This window comes from Salmo trutta, chromosome 36 (assembly GCF_901001165.1).
Source record: "Salmo trutta chromosome 36, fSalTru1.1, whole genome shotgun sequence".
NCBI classification, from domain to species: domain Eukaryota; kingdom Metazoa; phylum Chordata; class Actinopteri; order Salmoniformes; family Salmonidae; genus Salmo; species Salmo trutta.
In genome coordinates, this window is record NC_042992.1 from 31881323 (window position 1) to 31901939 (window position 20617).

The 20617-nt window shown below is 42.8% G+C and overlaps 1 protein-coding gene across 1 annotated transcript in view; it reads right to left on the reverse strand.

Annotated features, from left to right (window-relative positions):
* Nucleotides 1-20617, reverse strand: part of LOC115175881 (ectonucleotide pyrophosphatase/phosphodiesterase family member 2) — a 35767-nt gene that overhangs the window by 13476 nt on the left and 1674 nt on the right. The window contains exons 2-23 of the mRNA XM_029735487.1: nt 20412-20517; nt 19814-19969; nt 19125-19250; nt 18633-18693; nt 18260-18357; nt 17803-17882; nt 17464-17583; nt 17182-17237; nt 16561-16626; nt 15805-15877; nt 15356-15464; nt 14776-14901; nt 14608-14639; nt 14342-14469; nt 14125-14209; nt 13931-14018; nt 13592-13761; nt 9324-9369; nt 7345-7484; nt 6522-6663; nt 6209-6286; nt 5185-5317 (exon numbers count right to left, since the gene is read on the reverse strand). Coding sequence (XP_029591347.1) covers nt 5185-5317; nt 6209-6286; nt 6522-6663; nt 7345-7484; nt 9324-9369; nt 13592-13761; nt 13931-14018; nt 14125-14209; nt 14342-14469; nt 14608-14639; nt 14776-14901; nt 15356-15464; nt 15805-15877; nt 16561-16626; nt 17182-17237; nt 17464-17583; nt 17803-17882; nt 18260-18357; nt 18633-18693; nt 19125-19250; nt 19814-19969; nt 20412-20517 — 2219 coding nt within the window. The remainder of the gene's footprint in view (nt 1-5184; nt 5318-6208; nt 6287-6521; nt 6664-7344; nt 7485-9323; nt 9370-13591; nt 13762-13930; nt 14019-14124; nt 14210-14341; nt 14470-14607; nt 14640-14775; nt 14902-15355; nt 15465-15804; nt 15878-16560; nt 16627-17181; nt 17238-17463; nt 17584-17802; nt 17883-18259; nt 18358-18632; nt 18694-19124; nt 19251-19813; nt 19970-20411; nt 20518-20617) is intronic.

Genomic DNA, 20617 nt, shown 5'->3' on the forward strand with positions numbered 1-20617 from the left:
TCAGTGCTTAGAGAGTACTTCCGTCATGAGGTTAGCTCCTCCGTGGATAACATAGCTATGAAATAGACTTCATACCTATCACCACTACAATGGTGTAAGACGCATTGACGTGTAGTAAAACTACTACAGGTCCCTTTAACACGTCTTGAGGTCGACATCAATTCTTACTGACCTCCAGGAATTGACCTGGAAATGATCTGACAACGTCAGACTCATTCTGAACAGGTTGCAGCCTACCGGGATACTTGGTTTCTTTCCCTTGGTATGTGCGCTTGTGTAAGCACAAACGCACACGTACAACGGAACATTTAATGAGGTTTTATGCTCGGATTGCTTAAGGGTCCGAACAAAATACCAGCTTTAGTAAAGTTGAAAATGTAGAGGTCCATAGGTCCATAGTTCATCCCTGTAGACTACCTGAAGCTGGTGACTTACAGCTGTAGATTTATCATGTAGTTATCAATTTAGGATAGTGCCCTAAGCAACACACTGGAAATTAGGAACGCCCTAGATATGACATTAGACAATGCCATGATAGGGTCATTTTGCCAAGACCTTGGACGTATATAGAATACAGTCCAATTAGATGATGGTGTGATACTCATATTTTGTATATATTTTGTTTATGCTTTCATTCCTTTTTGTTTCATTTCCTTTGACACTTAGGAAGTGATAAGAGCCATAGACAAGTTCACCATACAACCATCACTTAGTTCCACAATGCGGCTCATTTGAGAAGAAATGTTATTATGTATTTCATGAGTGTGTTTGCGTGCATTGCTAACATCTGCCTAAGTTACTGCCTAGATCCACCAGCCTGGACAACCAGACGACGGGTCCGGAACGGCAATCCCAATCCGGACATCTGCTGCCCATCCTTGTGGCAGCCTGCTTCATTTGCAGAAATCCTGCCCGGGTCGACCACCAGAGGGGGACTGCAACAACAATCACCAACCGGACATCCACTGCCCATCCTTGTGGTGGACTGCTCCGCTTTCAGAGAGCCTACCTAGGTAAACCACCAGAGGGGGACCGCAACGACAATCACCAACCGGACATCCACTGCCCATCCTTGTGGTGGACTGCTCCGCTTTCAGAGAGCCTACCTAGGTAAACCACCAGAGGGGGACCGCAACGACAATCACCAACCGGACATCCACTGCCCATTCTTGTGGTGGGCTGCACCGCTCTCAAAGTGCCTGCCAAGGTCAACCACCAGAGGGGGACTGCAACGATGAAACACAACCAGGACATCACGTGGTCGTTATTTTTGTGTTGGCTTGAAACTTGCAGGATAATCACAAGATTTAACCCACCAAATGGGGACTTTCACGACGTGTCCTTTTTGGGTGAAGTACATAGCTCCCCCTCTCCCTCTCTCTCTCCCACCACAGGTTTATGACGGTCGTAAATACCGAAACTCATTTCCACACTCTGCCAAAATGAAAGTTGAGAATCCCTTTGTTAACACAGAAAGACTTTGCAGTACGGTAACGTCAAAAGGTTGAATAATGTAACAATATTTCTCTACTCCAACCAGTTGGAGTGGTCCGTGGACACTTAAGGAACAGTCATGTCGAGTTTGTTTCATTTGGTGATCTCATGAAGGACAGGAAACACACATTACTGTGTCTTTGGTTGTGTACAGCTGTGGCCAAAAGTTTTGAGAATGACACAAATATAAATTATTATTCATGGCTGTGTTCTTAGGCAAAATTGAGAGTGAGCCCACTCCCTTGGCTGAGAAGCAACCCCACACACGAATGGTCTCAGGATGCTTTACTGTTGGCATGGCACAGGACTAATGGTAGCGCTCACCTTGTCTTCTCCAGACAAGCTTTTTTCCGGATGCCCCAAACAATCGGAAAGGGGATTCATCAGAGAAAATGACTTTACCCCAGTCCTCAGCAGTCCAATCCCTGTACCTTTTGCAGAATATCAGTCTGTCCCTGATGTTTTTCCTGGAGAGAAGGGGCTTCTTTGCTGCCCTTCTTGACACCAAGCATCCTCCAAAAGTCTTCGCCTCACTGTGCGTGCAGATGCACGCACACCTGCCTGCTGTCATTTCAGAGCAAGCTCTGTACTGGTGGTGCCCCAATCCCGCAGCTGAATCAACTTTAGGAGACGGTCCTGGTGCTTGCTGGACTTTCTTGGGCGCCCTGAAGCCTTCCTCACAACAATTGAACCGCTTTCCTTGAAGTTCTTGATGATCCGATAAATGGTTGATTTAGGTGCAATATTACTGGCAGCAATATCCTTGCCTGTGAAGCCCTTTTTGTGCAAAGCAATGATGATGGCACATGTTTCCTTGCAGGTAACCATGGATGACAGAGGAAGAACAATGATTCCAAGCACCACCCTCCTTTTGAAGCTTCCAATCTGTTAATCAAACTCAATCAGCATGACAGAGTGATCTCCAGCCTTGTCCTCGTCAACACTCACACCTGTGTTAACTAGAGAATGACTGACATGATGTCAGCTGGTCCTTTTGTGGCAGGGCTGAAATGCAGTGGAAATGTTTTTTGGGGGATTCAGTTCATTTGCATGGCAAAGAGGGACTTTGCAATTAATTGCAATTCATCTGATCACTCTTCATAACATTCTGGAGTTTATGCAAATTGCCATCATACAAACTGAGGCAGCAGACTTTGTGAAAATTAATATTTGTCATTCTCAAAACTTTTGGCCACGACTGTACACTTCTCAATTTTGGGGTTTGCTTCTGAGTGTTGTATAAAATATATGATAAAATATGAAACTATTTGTGAGAAGATGAAACGTGATGTTAGCCTTCTAAATGAGAGTATGTTTTTTTATATAAAGTTTTAACTAGTCAGTGACCACACCCCGTGAGCACAGACATCAGCGTCATGGAATGCCCCCTTTCCTATTCCAGAATAAAATGACTTTTACTTTTACATTTAGTCAAGATAACAGGGTCCCCACGTTGAAATGGCTACTACTCTAGACCAAAACGCCGGGTGATGCTGGTGTGTGAAGTGGTTTAAACTACAACTCTACAAAAGCACAAGACCAGAGAACGTGGAGATCATCCCCACACTGAAATGGTGAAAAAATCTACAAACTAAAGACTGATTATTCATGCTGCAGCTGTTTAAATACTTTAGTCTGGTAAATGCATCCGATTTAAGAACATTTTCGAATGGTATTCTGATGTATCCATTCTAACAAACTACAACCACAAAAGACCTTGGGACTTCTGGGGAACACAACCAGAGACTCTCTGATAAACTATTATCCAGCAGACGGACCAGCGATCACAGAGAGGGACAACAAAGGCATACACTCGCAAATATGTAAATTGCTATTTATTTTCAAATGAGCGGCTGTTCATGTTCAAAGTATTAGCATTTACATGAGTGTAGTTATGAACTGTAATACAGTGGGTCCACTCTGAGTTTCCCGCTCTTGAGCCCCACCCCTTTCCTTTGTCTACCAAGCCGTCATATCGGTTTCGTCCACTAGGGACTTTTCCTTGTGTCATGTTAGTACCCATTGTATAACTAATTGTGTGTGTTTATGTAATTCTGGGATTGAATAGTTAGTTAGTAAAAAAATAATTAAGCCAATTTGTATATCGCTGATTCATGATTTGATGCTAGGGTTCGTGCAGATATCCAAGGGTTTGTGATGATCAGAAATGAGCCTGATGAGGTAACAATACATTAATAGAAGACTAATTGATATGATAATAAAATATCTGAAGAGTTATATTCAGGAAATTGACACTCTAAAAAAACATTTTCCTGTGGTGCCCCGACTTCCTAGTTAATTACTATTCCGTGATTCATTGAATAATGGAATAATTACACATAGAGGATTGATTTGATAATAAATTACAGTCTTCACATTTAATGACAGCAAATGCTACAACACACCAATAAGAAGAAGAGACTTGCTTGGGCCAAGAAACACGAGCAATGGACATTGGACCAGTGGAAATCTGTGCTTTGGTCTGATGAGTCAAAATTTGAGATTTTTGGTTCCAACCGCCGTGTCTTTGTGAGATGCAGAGTAGAAGAACGGATGATCTCCGCATGTGTGGTTCTCACCATGAAGCATAGAGGAGGAGTTGTGACGGTGTGGGGGTGCTTTGCTGGTGACACTGTCAGTTATTTATTTACAATTCAAGGCACACTTAACCAGCATGGCTACCACAGCATTCTGCAGCGATACGCCATCCCATCTGGTTTTCACTTAGTGGGACTATCATTTGTTTTTCAACAGGAAAATGACCCAACACACCTCGAGGATATGTAAGGGCTATTTAACCAAGAAGGAGAGTGATGGAGTGTTGACATCAGATGACCTGGCCTCCACAATCACCCGACCTCAACCCAATTGAGATGGTTTGGGATGATTTGGTTGAGAGAATGCCAAGTGTGCAAAGCTGTCATCAAGGGAAAGGGTGACTTTTTGAAATATTTTTTATTTAACCTTTATTTAACTAGGCAAGTCAGTTAAGAACAAATTCTTATTTACAATGACAGCCTAGGAACAGTGGGTTAATTACCTTGTTCAGGGGCAGAACAACGGATTGTTTTCCTTGTCAGCTCAGGGATTCGATCTAGCAACCTTTCAGTTACTGGTCCAACGCTCTAACCACAAGGCTACCTGCCACCCCAACTACTTTGAAGAATCTCAAATATAAAATATATTTAGATTTTTTTTAAACACTTTTGGCTACTACATGATTCCATATTTGTTATTTCATAGTTATGATGTCTTCACTATTATTCTACAATGTAGAAATAGTAAAAATAAAGAAAAACCCTTGAATGAGTAGCTGTGTCCAAACATTTGACTTGTACTGTTTATAAAGTGTAATTTTGGGATGCAAACTCAAAATTGAAAATATTTCAACTCTATATCTGACATGGTACAGGTGTCTTCTTTTTTTAAGCCCATAGCCATGTGTGTGAGGTGTATACTTTTGTCTGTGTGACCCTGATTTAGCTCACTGCAGTAATGTGAATCTACTGTAGCATTGGTCTGCTGATCGTTCAGCGAGCTGTGTTTTAGGGACAACCCGCTGTAGATGTTTGACTGCCAATATTGTTCATGGGATTGAACATGTAAAATCGGTATGCACTCGGTTCGCAAATTACGTTCAGAGGTGCTAAGTGCTCTCGGCCAGCAAACGCTATTGTTCTGAGCTCTTACTCTTTGATCTTCACGGTGGTGTCCCGGAGGCCATCGTAGTTGTTGTCAAAGATGGGACCGGTGACCACATTGATGCCGTTATTCTCCTCTGCGTAGCGCTTGAGAAGAGTCCCCTGGAGGTAGCTCCATACTTCTGCAGAGTTGAAGGGAAAAGAGAACAAGGTACAAGCAAATATGGTTTTGTTTTGGTACAGCACCACAAAGAACCAAAACAAATGCTTTCTAACATTGTCTGTAAAACACCTGTTGCATGAATGCATTTAGGACGTTATAAGGACTCATGAACTGAAATTAATTCTCAATAGCCAGCCTTGAAAAATACTCTCTATACTGCATCTGTGTATAGTATTTTGTGAATACATGTTATTAATGTGGTATTACACCTTTTTAATTATAGCAGGGCACCTTGTAAGCATTTCAAAAGCCAAAGGCTGGTTTAATCTTGATGCACATTCCTTCAAGAAGAAGTAAAAGTCATGCCCTGCTTTAAAAGTCCCCAGACAAGGGAACTGCTATTCACATCCATCTCTACAATCATTCACCACACCAGGCTTCACTGAGGCTCTCTCTTTGTGTGTGTGTGTGCGTGTGTGAGTGAGTGCGTGGGTGGGTGGGTACTGGACGTCTCTCTCCAGTGAGAGGACAATGGGTGTCAGCCTGTCCCTTCTCTCCCAGACCTGAGGTCATCAGACTAGCCTCCCTCCTCACTCCCCCGTCCTACCTCTCCCTCCACACATTAGCATGGCCAGTCCAAGCAAAGATGCAGCACAACACTCACATAGGGCCACATGTACTATATACTATGTGATTGGTAAATGTAATAGCTTGGAGGGAAGCATCTTCCAGAGAAAAACAAAAATTGAGCCACAAGGATCTCCTTAGAGAACCTATAACAACAACCTGCTTAACAAAACACAGTGGCAGATTTATAAAGCATTTGAACCAGCATTTTCAACTGGGTTGGAAATATACAAATACAAATATAAATCAATTATTATGTAGATATAAATAAATGAATACTCACTTTTGAATGCAGGGTACATGGGAACGGTGTTTGTGATCAGTGATGCATCATATTTTGATTCAGGAGACAGGGCCAGCTCTAACATAAAAAATGTAAATATATACTTTAATTTTACCTCCCATTTAGGCCTGGAAAAAAGCCTGCACACCCCCAAGACCAGGGTCATCTTCATTAGGTACCAAACTAAGTGAAATGGGAGATACTGTCTAAACTTGTCCAATAAGATACGTTTGTTTTTATTTTGCATTACAAAATGTTTTGCTTCAGTGTGCCTTAATGAACATGACCCAGGGTGGACTAGTGTGCAACTCACCTGGTGGATAGAGAAAGCCATAGGAGACGTCTGTATCCTCGCTGTAGGTGGTGCAGGCCTGGCTGTGTTCAGGAGGGACCCGCAGGTCTGCTCTCACACACTCACTCACTGGCTCAGGCTCAGGGAGGGACGTGACTTCTTCCTGGAAGGGAACATGTTGTCATTGGTAACACATTGTGAAATCCCATCTAAAATGAGATAGAAGTGGTATACAAACACCCATTGTTTACAAACACCCAATACAGTGTTTCTGTATGTGATTGGGGCCATGTCATTAGTTGATTTGTGTGCTGTATCGTTTCTAGATCTGTATAGGGTTCTGTTAGGTTAGTGTTACGCAAGTCCCTATCCAGGCTCTCTCCCCCCAATAAATCAAAACCAGGCTCATTCTAATACAAAAAGCAATTAACCAGTTGAGTCAAAGACCAAAATTACATTTACGATCTCCTAACAGGACTACTAATTGTTTTCATGCATGCTACTCCCTGCAACCATTCAAGTAAACAGAGACATTTCAAAAGAGCTTTGGAAAGATATGACCTAATGCAATGTTTCCCAAATGGTGGCTCCAGACATACTGGTAGGTCCCTGACCAAAGACTGGGCTGTGACTATGATATTTTTGTGTGTGTCTATTCTGTGGGTAACAAGAAAACTAGAATAGCCTTATGTGGGTCACAAGTTAAAAAAAACAATCGGAAACCACTAATCAACTAATCAACATGACCCAGGTCTGAGGACAAACTCTCAAATCATATGGATCGAGTCATTAAATGACTTGAGGTCAGTTTCATTTGTTGTGTTCCATGTGATGAATACCCTACTTGTTTGGGCACTGTGAATGACGTCCATAGGGGCATGGAGAGCTCCTGGCTGTATCCACTGATGAAATCACTGTGGAGGAGGAGGCTGTACGTCGTTTGGAAAAGAACCGCTGGTCGACCGAAGGGGAGGTGTGTGGCTTCTGTGAAAAAACCAGTTAATCAAGCAAGGAGGGCAGTAGTAAACCTGGGTTCGAAATCAGTCACTTGTATTTCAATTCTACAGTATAGCACTCTTTTCATGTTATATTGTCTGAATATGTTTCATGCATACTACGATTTTCTGGTTGTTGTCATCTTTTTAATTACAGAATGTAAAAAATATGTTTTCACATGTAGACACTGATATGATGCTGGCGATAATAAATACAGTTTTCACATTAGCATTAGTATTAGGGTTAGCATTAGCATTAGTATTAGGGTTAGCATTAGCATTTATATTAGGGTTAGCATTAGCATTAGTATCAGGGTTAGCATTAGCATTTGCATTAGTTAAAGCATTCAAAACCATGGGGAAAATGTGTTGGAGCTGGCTGGAGACACTCAGGAGTGGAAAATGAACATGTGTGTACAATGTGAAAATGCTCCGCACTACAGGTTCTTGACCAATCACATTCACATTGTCATGGTGAGCAGAGCAGCTCACAGATCACTGCACCTGTTCATAGCCCATCTGTATACTGTATTTATTCTGCTCTTTTTGCACCCCAGTATCTCTACTTGCACATCCATCTTTTGCACATCTACCATTCCAGTGTTTAATTGCCATATTGTAATTACTTTGCCACCATGGCCTATTTATTGCCTTAATTCCCTTATTTTACCTAATTTGCACTCACTGTATATAGACTTTTTGTTTTCTTTTTTTCTTCTGTATTATTGACTGTATGTTTTGTTCCTTCCATGTGTAACTCTGTGTTGTATGTGTCTAACTGCTATGCTTTATCTTGGCCAGGTCGCAGTTACAAATGAGAACTTGTTCTCAACTAGCCTACCTGGTTAAATAAAGGTGAAATAAAATGTTTAAAAAAATAAAATGGTGTGTCTGTAACCGAGGTGAGTTGGTAAAGCTCACTCTTCAGCTTGAAATACCACCACCTGTGCCATTAAATTGCTTTTCGTGGCTAAGCTGGCTAAGGTGTTTCAAGAGGACGGGCACGTGTATTTGCGAGACAGAGGACGCAAGATCAATCCTTCTCAGCAGTGGACTTGTGAGCGAGGAAGCAAAGCTAACAAGCAAAGCTGTTAAGCAAGTAGCATGCCGCTGGTTAAAGTGGTGTCATGCCCCGGATCTGCAGTTGCGCTCAGCTCAACGGCTGGGGTTGCTGTGGGCTGAGAGGAGCGAGTGTAACCAAGTTCAGTTGATAAAGCTCACACCTCAGCTTGAAATACCCCTCCAGCATCACAGATGTGATACAAGAGGGTGGTCACATGTGTTTGGGATACAGAAGAAACAAGATCAATCCCAGTAGTGGACGTGTGAGCGAGGAAGCAAAGCTTTTAAGCCACACAATGCCACCGGTTACTCAGTAAAAGGGGAATGTCGGGGTATGAGTTTCAGAATAGTTAAAGGGATAGTTCACTCAAATTACAAAATGACATAGTTTCCTTACCCTGTGAACAGTTTATGGACAAGGTAAGACAGCAATCCATGCTTTGGTTTTGTTTACCTGGCCATTTGTGTCCAAAATCCAATGCAAGTCAATCTCCCCATATTAGCAATTTTCACGTTTCATGTCATACCTTGTCAAGAGAGACTAGGCCAGTTATAATACTTTTGAATGCACCACTAACTGATACAATATTTCACAAAAACGGTTAGCCAGGAGATTCTGGAAGTTGATAAATAACCTGCTAACAAACTTAAAAATGGTTTGGATGTCTCCACAACACCCTAGGTAAGTGGAAAATAAGCTAAAACGTCAAAAAAGAGAACTATCACTTTAAGAAAACCGAACACACTCTAAAAGACAGACACTTACCATCTGCTGCTGGGCTGAATCTCTGATTGTTCTCCTCTACTTTGTTCTGTAACAGAAGACAGAGACCTTCAGGGCTCCTGAGTGGCACAGTGGTCTAAGGCACTGCATCTCAGTGCAAGAAGTGTCACTACAGTCCCTGGTTCAAATCCAGGCTGTATCACATCTGGTAGTGATTGGGAGTCCAATTGGCCCAGTGTTTGGCTGGGGTAGGCCATCATTTTAAATAAGAATTTGGTCTTAACTGACTTGCCTTGTTAAATACATTTTTAAATATATTAAAAAAAGTGATTTCCTTTGTTTTATAAACTCATGAACATAACAAGTTTCAACAACTGAGACATAAACTGAACAATTTCCACAGACATGTGACTAACAGAAATTGAATAATGTGTCCCTGAACAAAGGGGGGTTCAAAATCAAAAGTAACAGTCAGTATCTGGTGTGGCCACCAGCTGCATTAAGGACTGCAGTGCATCTCCTCCTCATTGACTGCACCAGATTTGCCAGTTCTTGCTGTGAGAAGTTACCCCACTCTTCCACCAAGGCACCTGCAAGTTCCCGGACATTTCTGGGGGGAATGGCCCTAGCCCTCACCCGATCCAACAGGTCCCAGACGTGCTCAATGGGATTGAGATCCGGGCTCTTCGCTGGCTATGGCAGAACACTGACATTCCTGTCTTGCAGGAAATCATGCACAGAACGAGCAGTATGACTGGTGGCATTTTCATGCTGGAGGGTCATGTCAGGATGAGCCTGCAGGAAGGGTACCACATGAGGGAGGAGGATGTCTTCCATGTAACGCACAGCGTTGAGATTGCCTGCAATGTCAACAAGCTCAGTCCGATGATGCTGTGACACACCGCCCCAGACCATGACGGACCCCCACCTCCAAATCGATTCCGCTCCAGAGTACAGGCCTCGGTGTAACGCTCATTCCTCATGTAACGCAAATCTGACCATCACCCCTGGTGAGACAAAACCGCGACTTGTCAGTGAAGAGCACTTTTTGCCAGTTCTGTCTGGTCCAGCAACGGTGGGTTTGTGCCCATAGGCGACGTTGTTGCCGGTGATGTCTGGTGAGGACCTGCCTTACAACAGGCCAACAAGCCCTCAGTCCAACCTCTCTCAGCCTATTGCGGAAAGTCTGAGCACTGATGGAGGGATTGTGCGTTCCTGTTGTAACTCGATCAGTTGTTGTTGCCATCCTGTACCTGTCCCGCAGGTGTGATGTTCGGATGTACCAATCATGTGCAGGTATTGTTACACGTGGTCTGCCACTGCGAGGACAATCAGCTGTCCGTCCTGTCTCCCTGTAGCGCTGTCTTAGGCGTCTCACAGTACGGACATTGTAATTTATTGGCCACATCTGCAGTCCTTATGCCTCCTTGCAGCATGCCTAAGGCATGTTCACGCAGATGAGCAGGGACCCTGGGCATCTTTATTTTGGTGTTTTCAGAGTCAGTAGAAAGGCCTCTTTAGTGTCCTAGGTTTTCATAATGGTGACCTTAATTGCCTACCGTCTGTAAGCTCTTAGTGTCTTAACGACCGTTCCACAGGTGCATGTTCAATAATTGTTTATGGTACATTGAACAAACATGGGAAACAGTGTTTAAACCCTTTACAATGAAGATCTGTGAAGTTATTTGGATTTTTACGAATTATCTTTGAAAGACCGGGTCCTGAAAAAGGGACGTTTCTTTTTTTGAGTTGATATATATTTCCACACTATGAGGTTGGAATAATACTGTGAAATTGAGAAAATTATGATAATGCACTTTTAGTGCTGTTTGAAAAGACCACCTGAAATTTCAGCCTGTTTTAGTGGGATGGAGTTTTGGCCTGCCCGGTGACATCACCAGGCGGTAAATTAGTTCATCAAATAAAATAAAATGTTATTTGTCACATGCGCCGAATACAACAGGTGTAGACCTTACCGTGTAATGCTTACTTTAAAGTCCTTAACCAACAATGCAGTTCAAGAAATAGAGTTAAGAAAATATTTACTAAATAAACTAAAGTAACAAAAAAAAGTAACACAAGAATATTACATAACAATAATGAGGCTATATACAGGGGGTACCAGTACCGAGTCAATGTGCGGTGTTACAGGTTAGTCGAGGTAATTTGTAAAGTGACTATGCATAGTTAATAAACAGCGAGTAGCAGCAATGTAAAAACAAAGCGGGGGGAGTTCAATGTAAATAGTCCGAGTGGCCATTTGATTAATTGTTCAGCAGTCTTATGGCTTGGGCCTGAAGCTGTTAAGGAGCCTTTTGATTTTAAACTTGGCACTCCAGTACCACTTGCCGTGCTGTAGCTGGGAGAACAGTCTATGACTTGGGTGACTGGAGTCTTTGACCATTTTTTGGGCCTTCCTCTGACACCTCCTAGTATATTGGTCCTAGATAGCAGGAAGCTTGGCACCAGTGATGCACTGGGTCGTACGCACTACCCTCTGTAGCACCTTACAGTCAGATGCCAAGCATTTGCCATACCAGGCAGTGATGCAATTGGTCAGGATGCTCTCGATGGTGCAGCTGTACAACCTTTTGAGGATCTGGGGACCCATGCCAAATCTTTTCAGTCTCCTGAGATGTTGTCGTGCCATTTTCACAACTGTCTTGGTGTGTTTGGACCATGATCGTTCGTTAGTGATGTGGATACCAAGGAACTTGAAACTCTTGACCAGGTCCACTTCAGCCCCGTTGATGTTAATGGGAGCCTGTTCGGCCCTCCTTTTCCTATAGTCCACGATCAGCGCCTTTGTCTTGCTCACATTGAGGGAGAGGTTGTTGCCCTGGCACTACACTGCCAGGTCTCTGACATCCTCCCTATAGGCTGTCTCATCGTTGTCGGTGATCAGGCCTAGCACTGTTGTGTCGTCAGCAAACTTAATGATGGTGTTGGAGTCGTGCTTGGCCACCCAGTCGTGGGTAAACAGGGAGTACAGGAGGGGACTAAGCCACAGCCCTGAGGGTCCCCAGTGTTGAGGATCAGCGTGGCAGATCTGTTGTTGTCTACCCTTACCACCTGAGGGCGGCCGGTCAGGAAGTCCAGGATCCAGTTGTAGAGGGGGGTGTTTAGTCCCAGGGTCCTTAGCTAATTGATGAGCTTTGTGGGCACTATGGTGTTGAGTGCTGAGCTGAGCTGTAGTCAATGAACAGCATTCTCACATAGGTGTTCCTTTTGTTCAGGTGGGAAAGGGCAGTGTGGATTGAGTGTCCGATTGAGATGCGTCATCTGTGGAACTGTTGGGGCAGTACGCGAATTGGAGTGAGTCAAGGGTTTTCGGCATGATGGTGTTGATGTGAGCCATGACTAGCCTTTCAAAGCACTTCATGGCCACCGACATGAGTGCTACGGGGCGGTAATCATTTAGGCAAGACGTAGCTGCTCTGTCCTGCCGATACACGGAGAAGCCAGCCAGCTCTATATTATCCGTGTCGTCATTCAGCCACATCTTGGTGAAACATAAGATATTATACTTTTTAATTACCCGTTGGTAGGATAGTCCGAATCGTAGATTGTCCAGTTTGTTTTCCAATGATTGCACGTTGGTCAATAATATGGAGGGAAGTGGTGGTTTACCTACTCGTCGGCAAATTCTTACAAGGCACCACGCCCTCCTCCACCTTTTCCTCTGTGTTTTCTTCAAGCTGATGATGGGGTTTTGGGCCTTGTCTTGACAAAGCAGTATATCCTTCGCGTCGGATTCATTAAAATAAAATCTTTGTCCAGTTCGAGTTGAGTAATCGCTATTCTGATGTCCAGAAGCTCTTTTGGTCATAAGATACGGTAGAAGCAACATTATGTACAAAATTAGTTACAAACAATGCGAAAAAACAAACAAAATAGAACAGTTGGTTAGGAGCCCGTAAAACGGCAGCCATCCCCTCCGGCGCCATTATAAGAAAGAGAGTTCCAAACCTCTCTGCCAATACCAGCTAGTTTTCAGTTTTACCTTCCCTAATCAGACCAGTCCCAGACAGTCCTAGCTAAATTCTTGCTTGAGAAATTGCTCTTTGCTAAGAAGCTATTTTTGTTTCTTTTTGACCATTTTAATTGAAAACCACAACAGTAAGGTACTTAATTGTTACCTTTAAGAAGTGATTTCAAGAATGTATGTGTCATTAAGTTGTAATAAATGGAAAGGAATTGGAAATGCAATGTAGCTCCCAAATGACCTGAAATGAAAATGGAATGGACCCCAACCCTGTTACTCTATGAAACTCTTTGAGTTGGTTTCCAGTCATGACCTCACCACTGACCTCATTGTCACAGCTACATCCCAAGTCGTAGGTTGTGGCAGAGGTGGTGTCAGAGGTGGTGGGTGCGGTCACTTCCTCTGGCATGATCGGTGTGAAAGGAGGAGCTTTCAGCATGTTATTCAGACTGCCATGAGTTCCATTGTTAGGGGCAGGGACCAAGCCCAGGAGGTCTGGGAAAGAAGTGCATATGAGATGGATTTTGTATGCAACAAAGTTTCCACAGAGACTTTATATTTCCTGGTTATGAAATAACTCTTGTAAACATTGGTTTCAGAGTAATCAGGGGTGCCAACAAATAAGCTCGTACTAGCAATTAATAAGTACAGAAAGAAATCGTACCGCACATGACATTGTACAACTCGATATTTTCAAATTCTGCCACTTTGGTCTGGAACATAAAGCTTGGTCCATAGCCCAAAAATATTGTCTATATAGGGAACAAACATTGGAAACAATGTAAGCACAAGCAGCTAAGAATACAATACAGTATGTGAAAAATGTTGCACTGATAGAATGTTCATTTAAGTGTTTACCCGCATACTGGTGATCTTATTGTCAAATCCGTGGTCACCAAAGAAACCACATCTCCCAGGATGCCTCCTGTTTTCAGGTACTTTCCTGCATCACATAGAAAGAATATACAAACTAAAAAGCACTACACAAATACCAATTAGTCCACAAATTCCAAATAATGCTTTTAACTTAATCTAGTTGAGTTGATAGTACTAGTAGTGTAGAAAAATACAATACCAAGCAACGTGCCACTTTCTCTCCATGAGTAAGTGGACAGCCTCAATTCTGCGGTTGTTGGCGTAGTGAAGCCGTTTCGGGAGGTGTTGTTTCAAGTAAGGCTTAAAGTGCTGGGTTGGCATTTTACACTAAAAAACAAGGTCATTACATTAACTCTGTGACCACACATGTAGATGACTTACTGTAAGTTCTACACAGCCAGCAAATATCTAACTAAAACAAAATAATTGTTTAGTTTTGTTAGTTTTTTTTTCATGTGCACTTACTGTAAGATTTGCCACAACTACTTTTGGGTCATCTGAAAAAAGTAAACATAAAAAAGTAAAACAGACACATAGGAAAATAAACAAGAAAGAAAGAAATATGTGTGAACACATTCTAGTACACACATCTAGCCTGCTGCATCCATTCTCTTACAGTACTGTGTAACTCACAGGTGGTTGATTTGGGATCCCGGGCCCGGATTCTCCCAAGAGATCCAGGGATCAGATTGATCTCATCCACGTTCACAGGATAGGTACTGAGGAACTCAGTCCTGTCACAGTGGGCCTCCTCCATTCCTAGGGGGAGTAAGAGACAAGTTAACATAAGCCAATGTTATTACAAATATTTAACATTTTTATGCTTTTACAATGGTTTTCTGGTTGTAGAGACATCCAATAACCAGATTACAACAAGGTAAATATGGATATTTTCACAATGTTATCAAGACATCAGGGAAAGACATCAGGTTTGGGTGTTATTCAGGAGTGGCTGGTAGCCAAGTGGTTAGAGTGTTGGGCCAGTAACCAAAAGGTTGCTGGATTGAATCCCTGAGCTGACAACATAAAAATCTGTTGTTCTGCCCCTGAACAAGGCAGTTAAACCACTGTTCCCTGGTAGGGCATCATTGTAAATAAGAATTTGTTCTTAACTGACTTGCCTAGTTAAATTAACAAAATATTAAGTCAGTTAACCAGAGTAGACATAGGCTAGTACAGATACAATTCAAAATTGTGGTCTATTCTTCCATACCATGGTCTCCAACAACGATGATGTTGACACAGCGGTGTAGGTTCATCTGCTTCAGGCCGTTCATCAGCTGACCAATGACGTTATCAATCTCCCTCAGGGGGTTGTCCAACTACAGCACACAAAACACACCAAGGTTACTACAGTAAGTCATGCCTCAAGAACAATCTCTGGAATTTGTCAATTGTGGTCCATGATAACATTTTACCTGTATTTACAGTATCGATGCGTAAATATCACCAAAGTTAGATAGCGCAACATGATTTAGCTTTTTACCCGCTTAAAATTAGTTGCTCTTACGTGAAACATCCACCTACAACACCCACCCCACCCAATGGCAACCATTAACCATCTTTGGCCTAATTTCGTCCACCAGCCAGCGCTCGCTCTCTCTGTCGAACCAATTTGAGCCTGGGGATGAGGTTATTTCTGGCCCAATCAGAGGAGCTCACCTCATTGCTGAAGGGCCCCAGTCTGTGTCCGAAGGTGTCAGGCTGCTCTGAGTGGACAGCGTACACATAGGGCCTAGAAATAGCACACAGACACACATCTCAACCACTGACCCATACTCAGTACAGACACACAGCTCAACCACTGACCTTAGTACAGACACGCCGCTCAACCACTGACCTCAGTACAGACACACAGCTCAACCACTTACCCATACTCAGTACAGACACACAGCTCAACCACTGACCTCAGTACAGACACACAGCTCAACCACTGACCTCAGTACAGACACGCCTCTCAACCACTGACCTCAGTACAGACACACAGCTCAACCACTGACCCATACTCAGTACAGACACACAGCTCAACCACTGACCTCAGTACAGACATACAGCTCAACCACTGACCCATACTCAGTACAGGCACACAGCTCAACCACTGACCTCAGTACAGACACACCGCTCAACCTCTGACCTCAGTACAGACACACAGCTCAACCACTGACCTCAGTACAGACACACAGCTCAACCACTGACCTCAGTACAGACACACAGCTCAACCACTGACCCATACTCAGTACAGTAGCTTGCTTCTCTATTCAGTATCTATTAATGCTCTTATATATATTAATGCCCCCGCCCCCTCCCAAATTAGTCCATCTGAGTGTCTTGGGGAAATTTGATTGGACAAATTGGTGGAAGTGAGGTTGGCACAGGTTGATGTTAATATGAAATGAGCATAGGGGATGAATATCTAACCTCTCATCGTCAGGAAGACTTAGCCAACGCAAGATGGTCAGGATTCTCCTCTCCAGTGGAATCACCCTGCAACGACACAGACATGTCAGTCAAGTATACTTGCAGGTATCTCATGGTTTAGTTCTAGAATAACTGCATGTTATGGGGGTAAAACATTTTAGCAAAAATCCAAAAGGGTGCCAAAATGTAGAAATATCAACCAAAGTGTTCGTCTGACAGTCTAACGTGGCTCTCGTGTGTGTGTATACTAATTAGCAAAACTTGCTAGCAAAACAAGCTGGGCTCTACGCTACCATGCTTTGAGAGCTCAATGGCCAATGTGTCTGCTTGTATGGGGGGTATTGTTTGTAAAGATGTGCTGTAGGAAGGACCAGCTCCCTCATGCTTATTAGGTCATAGATATGCAAATGAAGGGGGGTAATACCATGGATCCTTTAGCTATTTGATTTGGAATGTTAGGATCCCTGTAGATATAAAAAATATATTGAAAATGTATTTGATACAATATTACATTTGGCCTTTACTGCTATAGCCCATAGAAATGCACTGAATAACACATTAATAAATGGCAAAACTGACAGTCAAAAAACAAATAGTAATTGACAAAGAGAGTTAACACACCATGGCCAGAAGAAGGTGCCTGCCTTCACCCCCTGCTTCTCTGCAGTGATCCAGATCTACAGACATACGGGGAAACAAGCAGCACAGATATAAAACATGAGGCATACAGTATGCAAAAAATACATTCACTTATGATCTTATCCATTCCTAACCACTTGATTCTGCTCCAAGTTGCTATCTTACACTAGAAATGTCATTGTGCTTCTGCAAACGTATTGGTGTATTTCCCTAAGTTTAAAAACCGTGTAAGTGTGAAGAATTGGACAGTATCTATACACTCACAGGTTGGCCACCCCACCAGCGGTGGTTCAGTTTCTCCCTCCCCCTCAGGTGGAAATTGGCGTCAAACACCGGGTCATGCATGGAGTTGCCCACTATTCCATGAGACTCAGGATAAAGCCCCTTGAAATCATCACAACTCACAGAGTTACCAGAGAAACATTATTGAAACATAATTGATCTGTTTAAAAGTTGTTACAATGTTATTATAATGTTGTTACATGTTGTTACAATGTACATGGGCATGTATTGGAAACCATCTAATTGAAAACATATTTTATTTCAAGTTTCAATAAAACAGTGGAAATTCATATGGACATGCATCGGAATAAGTGAACATACCGTGGCAAGAGTATACAAATTGGGGAAAGTTTTGGAGGGGTACACTGGTCGCATGTAGGGTGCATGAGTGCCACATGTTCCTATATGGAAATAAATTAGCCAATGATCAGTAGCCTAGAATCTTTCATCACACTGCATGATAACTAAACACATCCATTCTGATCTAAAACATAATAGAGTAGAAGAGAGTAGCAGGTGTTTTTTTTCCTAGAGACCCCTATGCCTTCTAGGGAGTTTTTCCTAGCCACTGCGCTTCTGCCTCTGCATGGCTTGCTGTTTGGGGTTTTAGGCTGGGTATCTGTAAGGTACTTTGTGACAACTGCTAAGGTAAAAACTACTTTATAAAATAAATGTGATTGACATGCAAGTTGCCTGGGTACTTCACCTTTTCTGCCTTCAACGCCATTAGCTACAGTATGGCCTATCTAGTGTCAGGATGTGAGTGGGAGTGACTTACTTAGTTTCTCCATGTTGGGGATCACCGCTTTGCCCTTCTTCATATAGGAGGCCCGGAACCCATCCACCGACAGCATGATCAGAGGAGGGCGGATAAAACTGGGAAGAATGATCAAATACTCAAAAGCTGTCATGGAAAATGACATGTTGATAAGACGTCACTTCTTTAGTTTACACAAATGATGTGGGAACCATATGGCCTAGCAGTGTTAGGTCAAAAAGTGCCAACAGGGTTACAGGTTACAGTCCAAGTTGGAGGTGACTGCTCAACTGCTGCCACTTTCCCCAGACCATGAAGCCATTGTCGCTGTTTCTGAGGATAAAATCATAAATAATTAAAAAAAAACATTCTTGAGTTTTTGATTCAAACTTACCCTGCAGGACATTCAGGGCCTGTGATGTCCTTACACTCACCGTCCACCCATTTAGTGTCTCCTGCAATAGGAGAATTTGAAAAGTCTAGCACATGATCTAGTTAAAGTCTGTTGCCGGTACATTGGAATTTGATTCAAAATAAGAATTTTCTTCACACTGCTTGCTGCAAAGTTTCACTTCTTCGTTTCGAATGTATGCAGATTAGCAAGGGTTGTCAGAGTATGAGGATGATACGTATAATACATGTATACCATGAAGAATGTGAAAGTTACTCACAGCTTGCACTTTTTATCGGTTCATTGTAGAGCAAACACCATATGTGAAGCTAATGCACTTCTGTCCAAAGGAAAATGCAAGACAAGAACCCAAAGCCCACATCCTATGTCACTTTCTAACCAACTGCCTTCCCATTTGGGTCTCAATATGGAATGAACTGACCTAAATTAACTTTCTTCAAAAGCCTTTCATACATCCCAAGTTTGAGTGTGTACCTTTGCAGAGGGCTTTGTAGTTGGTGCAGCAGTCTCCTTTCTCCAGACAATCTTCTGAGCAGTGGCATGCATGCTCATCATTCCTCGTCTCCCCACAGCGATCTTCACTGCACTCAAAGCCACCCGCTGCACCAGGGAAGGGACATAAGAGTCTGTATTCAGCATCAACAACTAGCTACAACAAGACCATAGTCATGACTCATGCACACAAATCAATCAGAAAGCAAATTCAATATCAGCCATTGTTTAATTTGGTTCAATTATTTTCAACAGTAGTGGATGGGTATAATCTGTTCATATTGGGGATTGTAAACTTGGTGGTTCGAGCCCTGAATGCTGATTGGCTAAAAGCCATGGTACAACAGACAGTATACCATGGGTATGACAAAACATTTATTTTTACTGCTCTAATTACATTGGTAACCAGTTTATAATAGCATTAAGGCACCTCGGGGGTTTGTGGTATATGGCTAATATACCACGGCTAAGGGCTGTATCCAGGTACTCCTTGTTGCGCCATGCTTAAGAACAGCCCTTAGCCGTGGTATAATAGCAATAATGCACTTCGGGTGTTAGTGGTATACAGCCATATACCACACCCCCTCGGTCCTATTGTGCAATTATACCATGGCACCACAGTAAGAGACACCGTAAGAGAAAATAGTTCAAAGACAAGCTGGTACACAAACCTGTTTTTAAACAGTGCTCATCGAAATCTGAGCAGCAGCTGTAGTAGGTTTTGCACAAGTTGTCACATCTGCAACCTGGCGGTAAAGCTTCTTCCAATTCGAAACATCTGCCCTTACATGATCCTGCTGAGCTAACCCACAGGGAGTCTGAGATAGCTGGGACAAGAGAACACCATTACACAATGCTAAAGAGACACGCCACCTCCAAGTGACTCTGACTCAACTTCCATGGACGTGTCCTAGTATGGATACCATATTCACTAGAAAATACTTCAGTGCATTGAAAATGTAGCCTGGTAAACACAGTTTGTGTGTTGCACATAATAAGCTATGGCATTATGACAAGGCAAAGGCTAAAGGCGATCAAGCTGCAGAAAATGTAACGTCAATCTTAAATATTGGGTTACTACAGTTCCGGAAAAAAGGTGCAATTAGGAAGAAAATGAACAGTGGTGATGCCAAAGAACAATTTCCATCCTCGAAGGGACAAAACAGTTATATTATTCTCTATTTTACTCTACTGTAATAAAACCATTATTAGCCAATTGAGTGTCAGGGCAGGAAAGGCCAGATGTCAACACATAGATTCATTTCTCACTTTTGGTTTGTGGCGGAGATCCTGCATCTTCTCCAGGTCGACTTGCTTGAAAGACATACGCCACACTAACACTGGATCCCGTAAGGAGTGCGAAGAGAACAACTGCCTGGGAATGAGAGATAGACGTCATCCTAAAGCTGTTCACACAACATCAGAATCAAGGAGTCAAGCCTAGAACATGAGGTAATCCACCTGATGAATTCAAA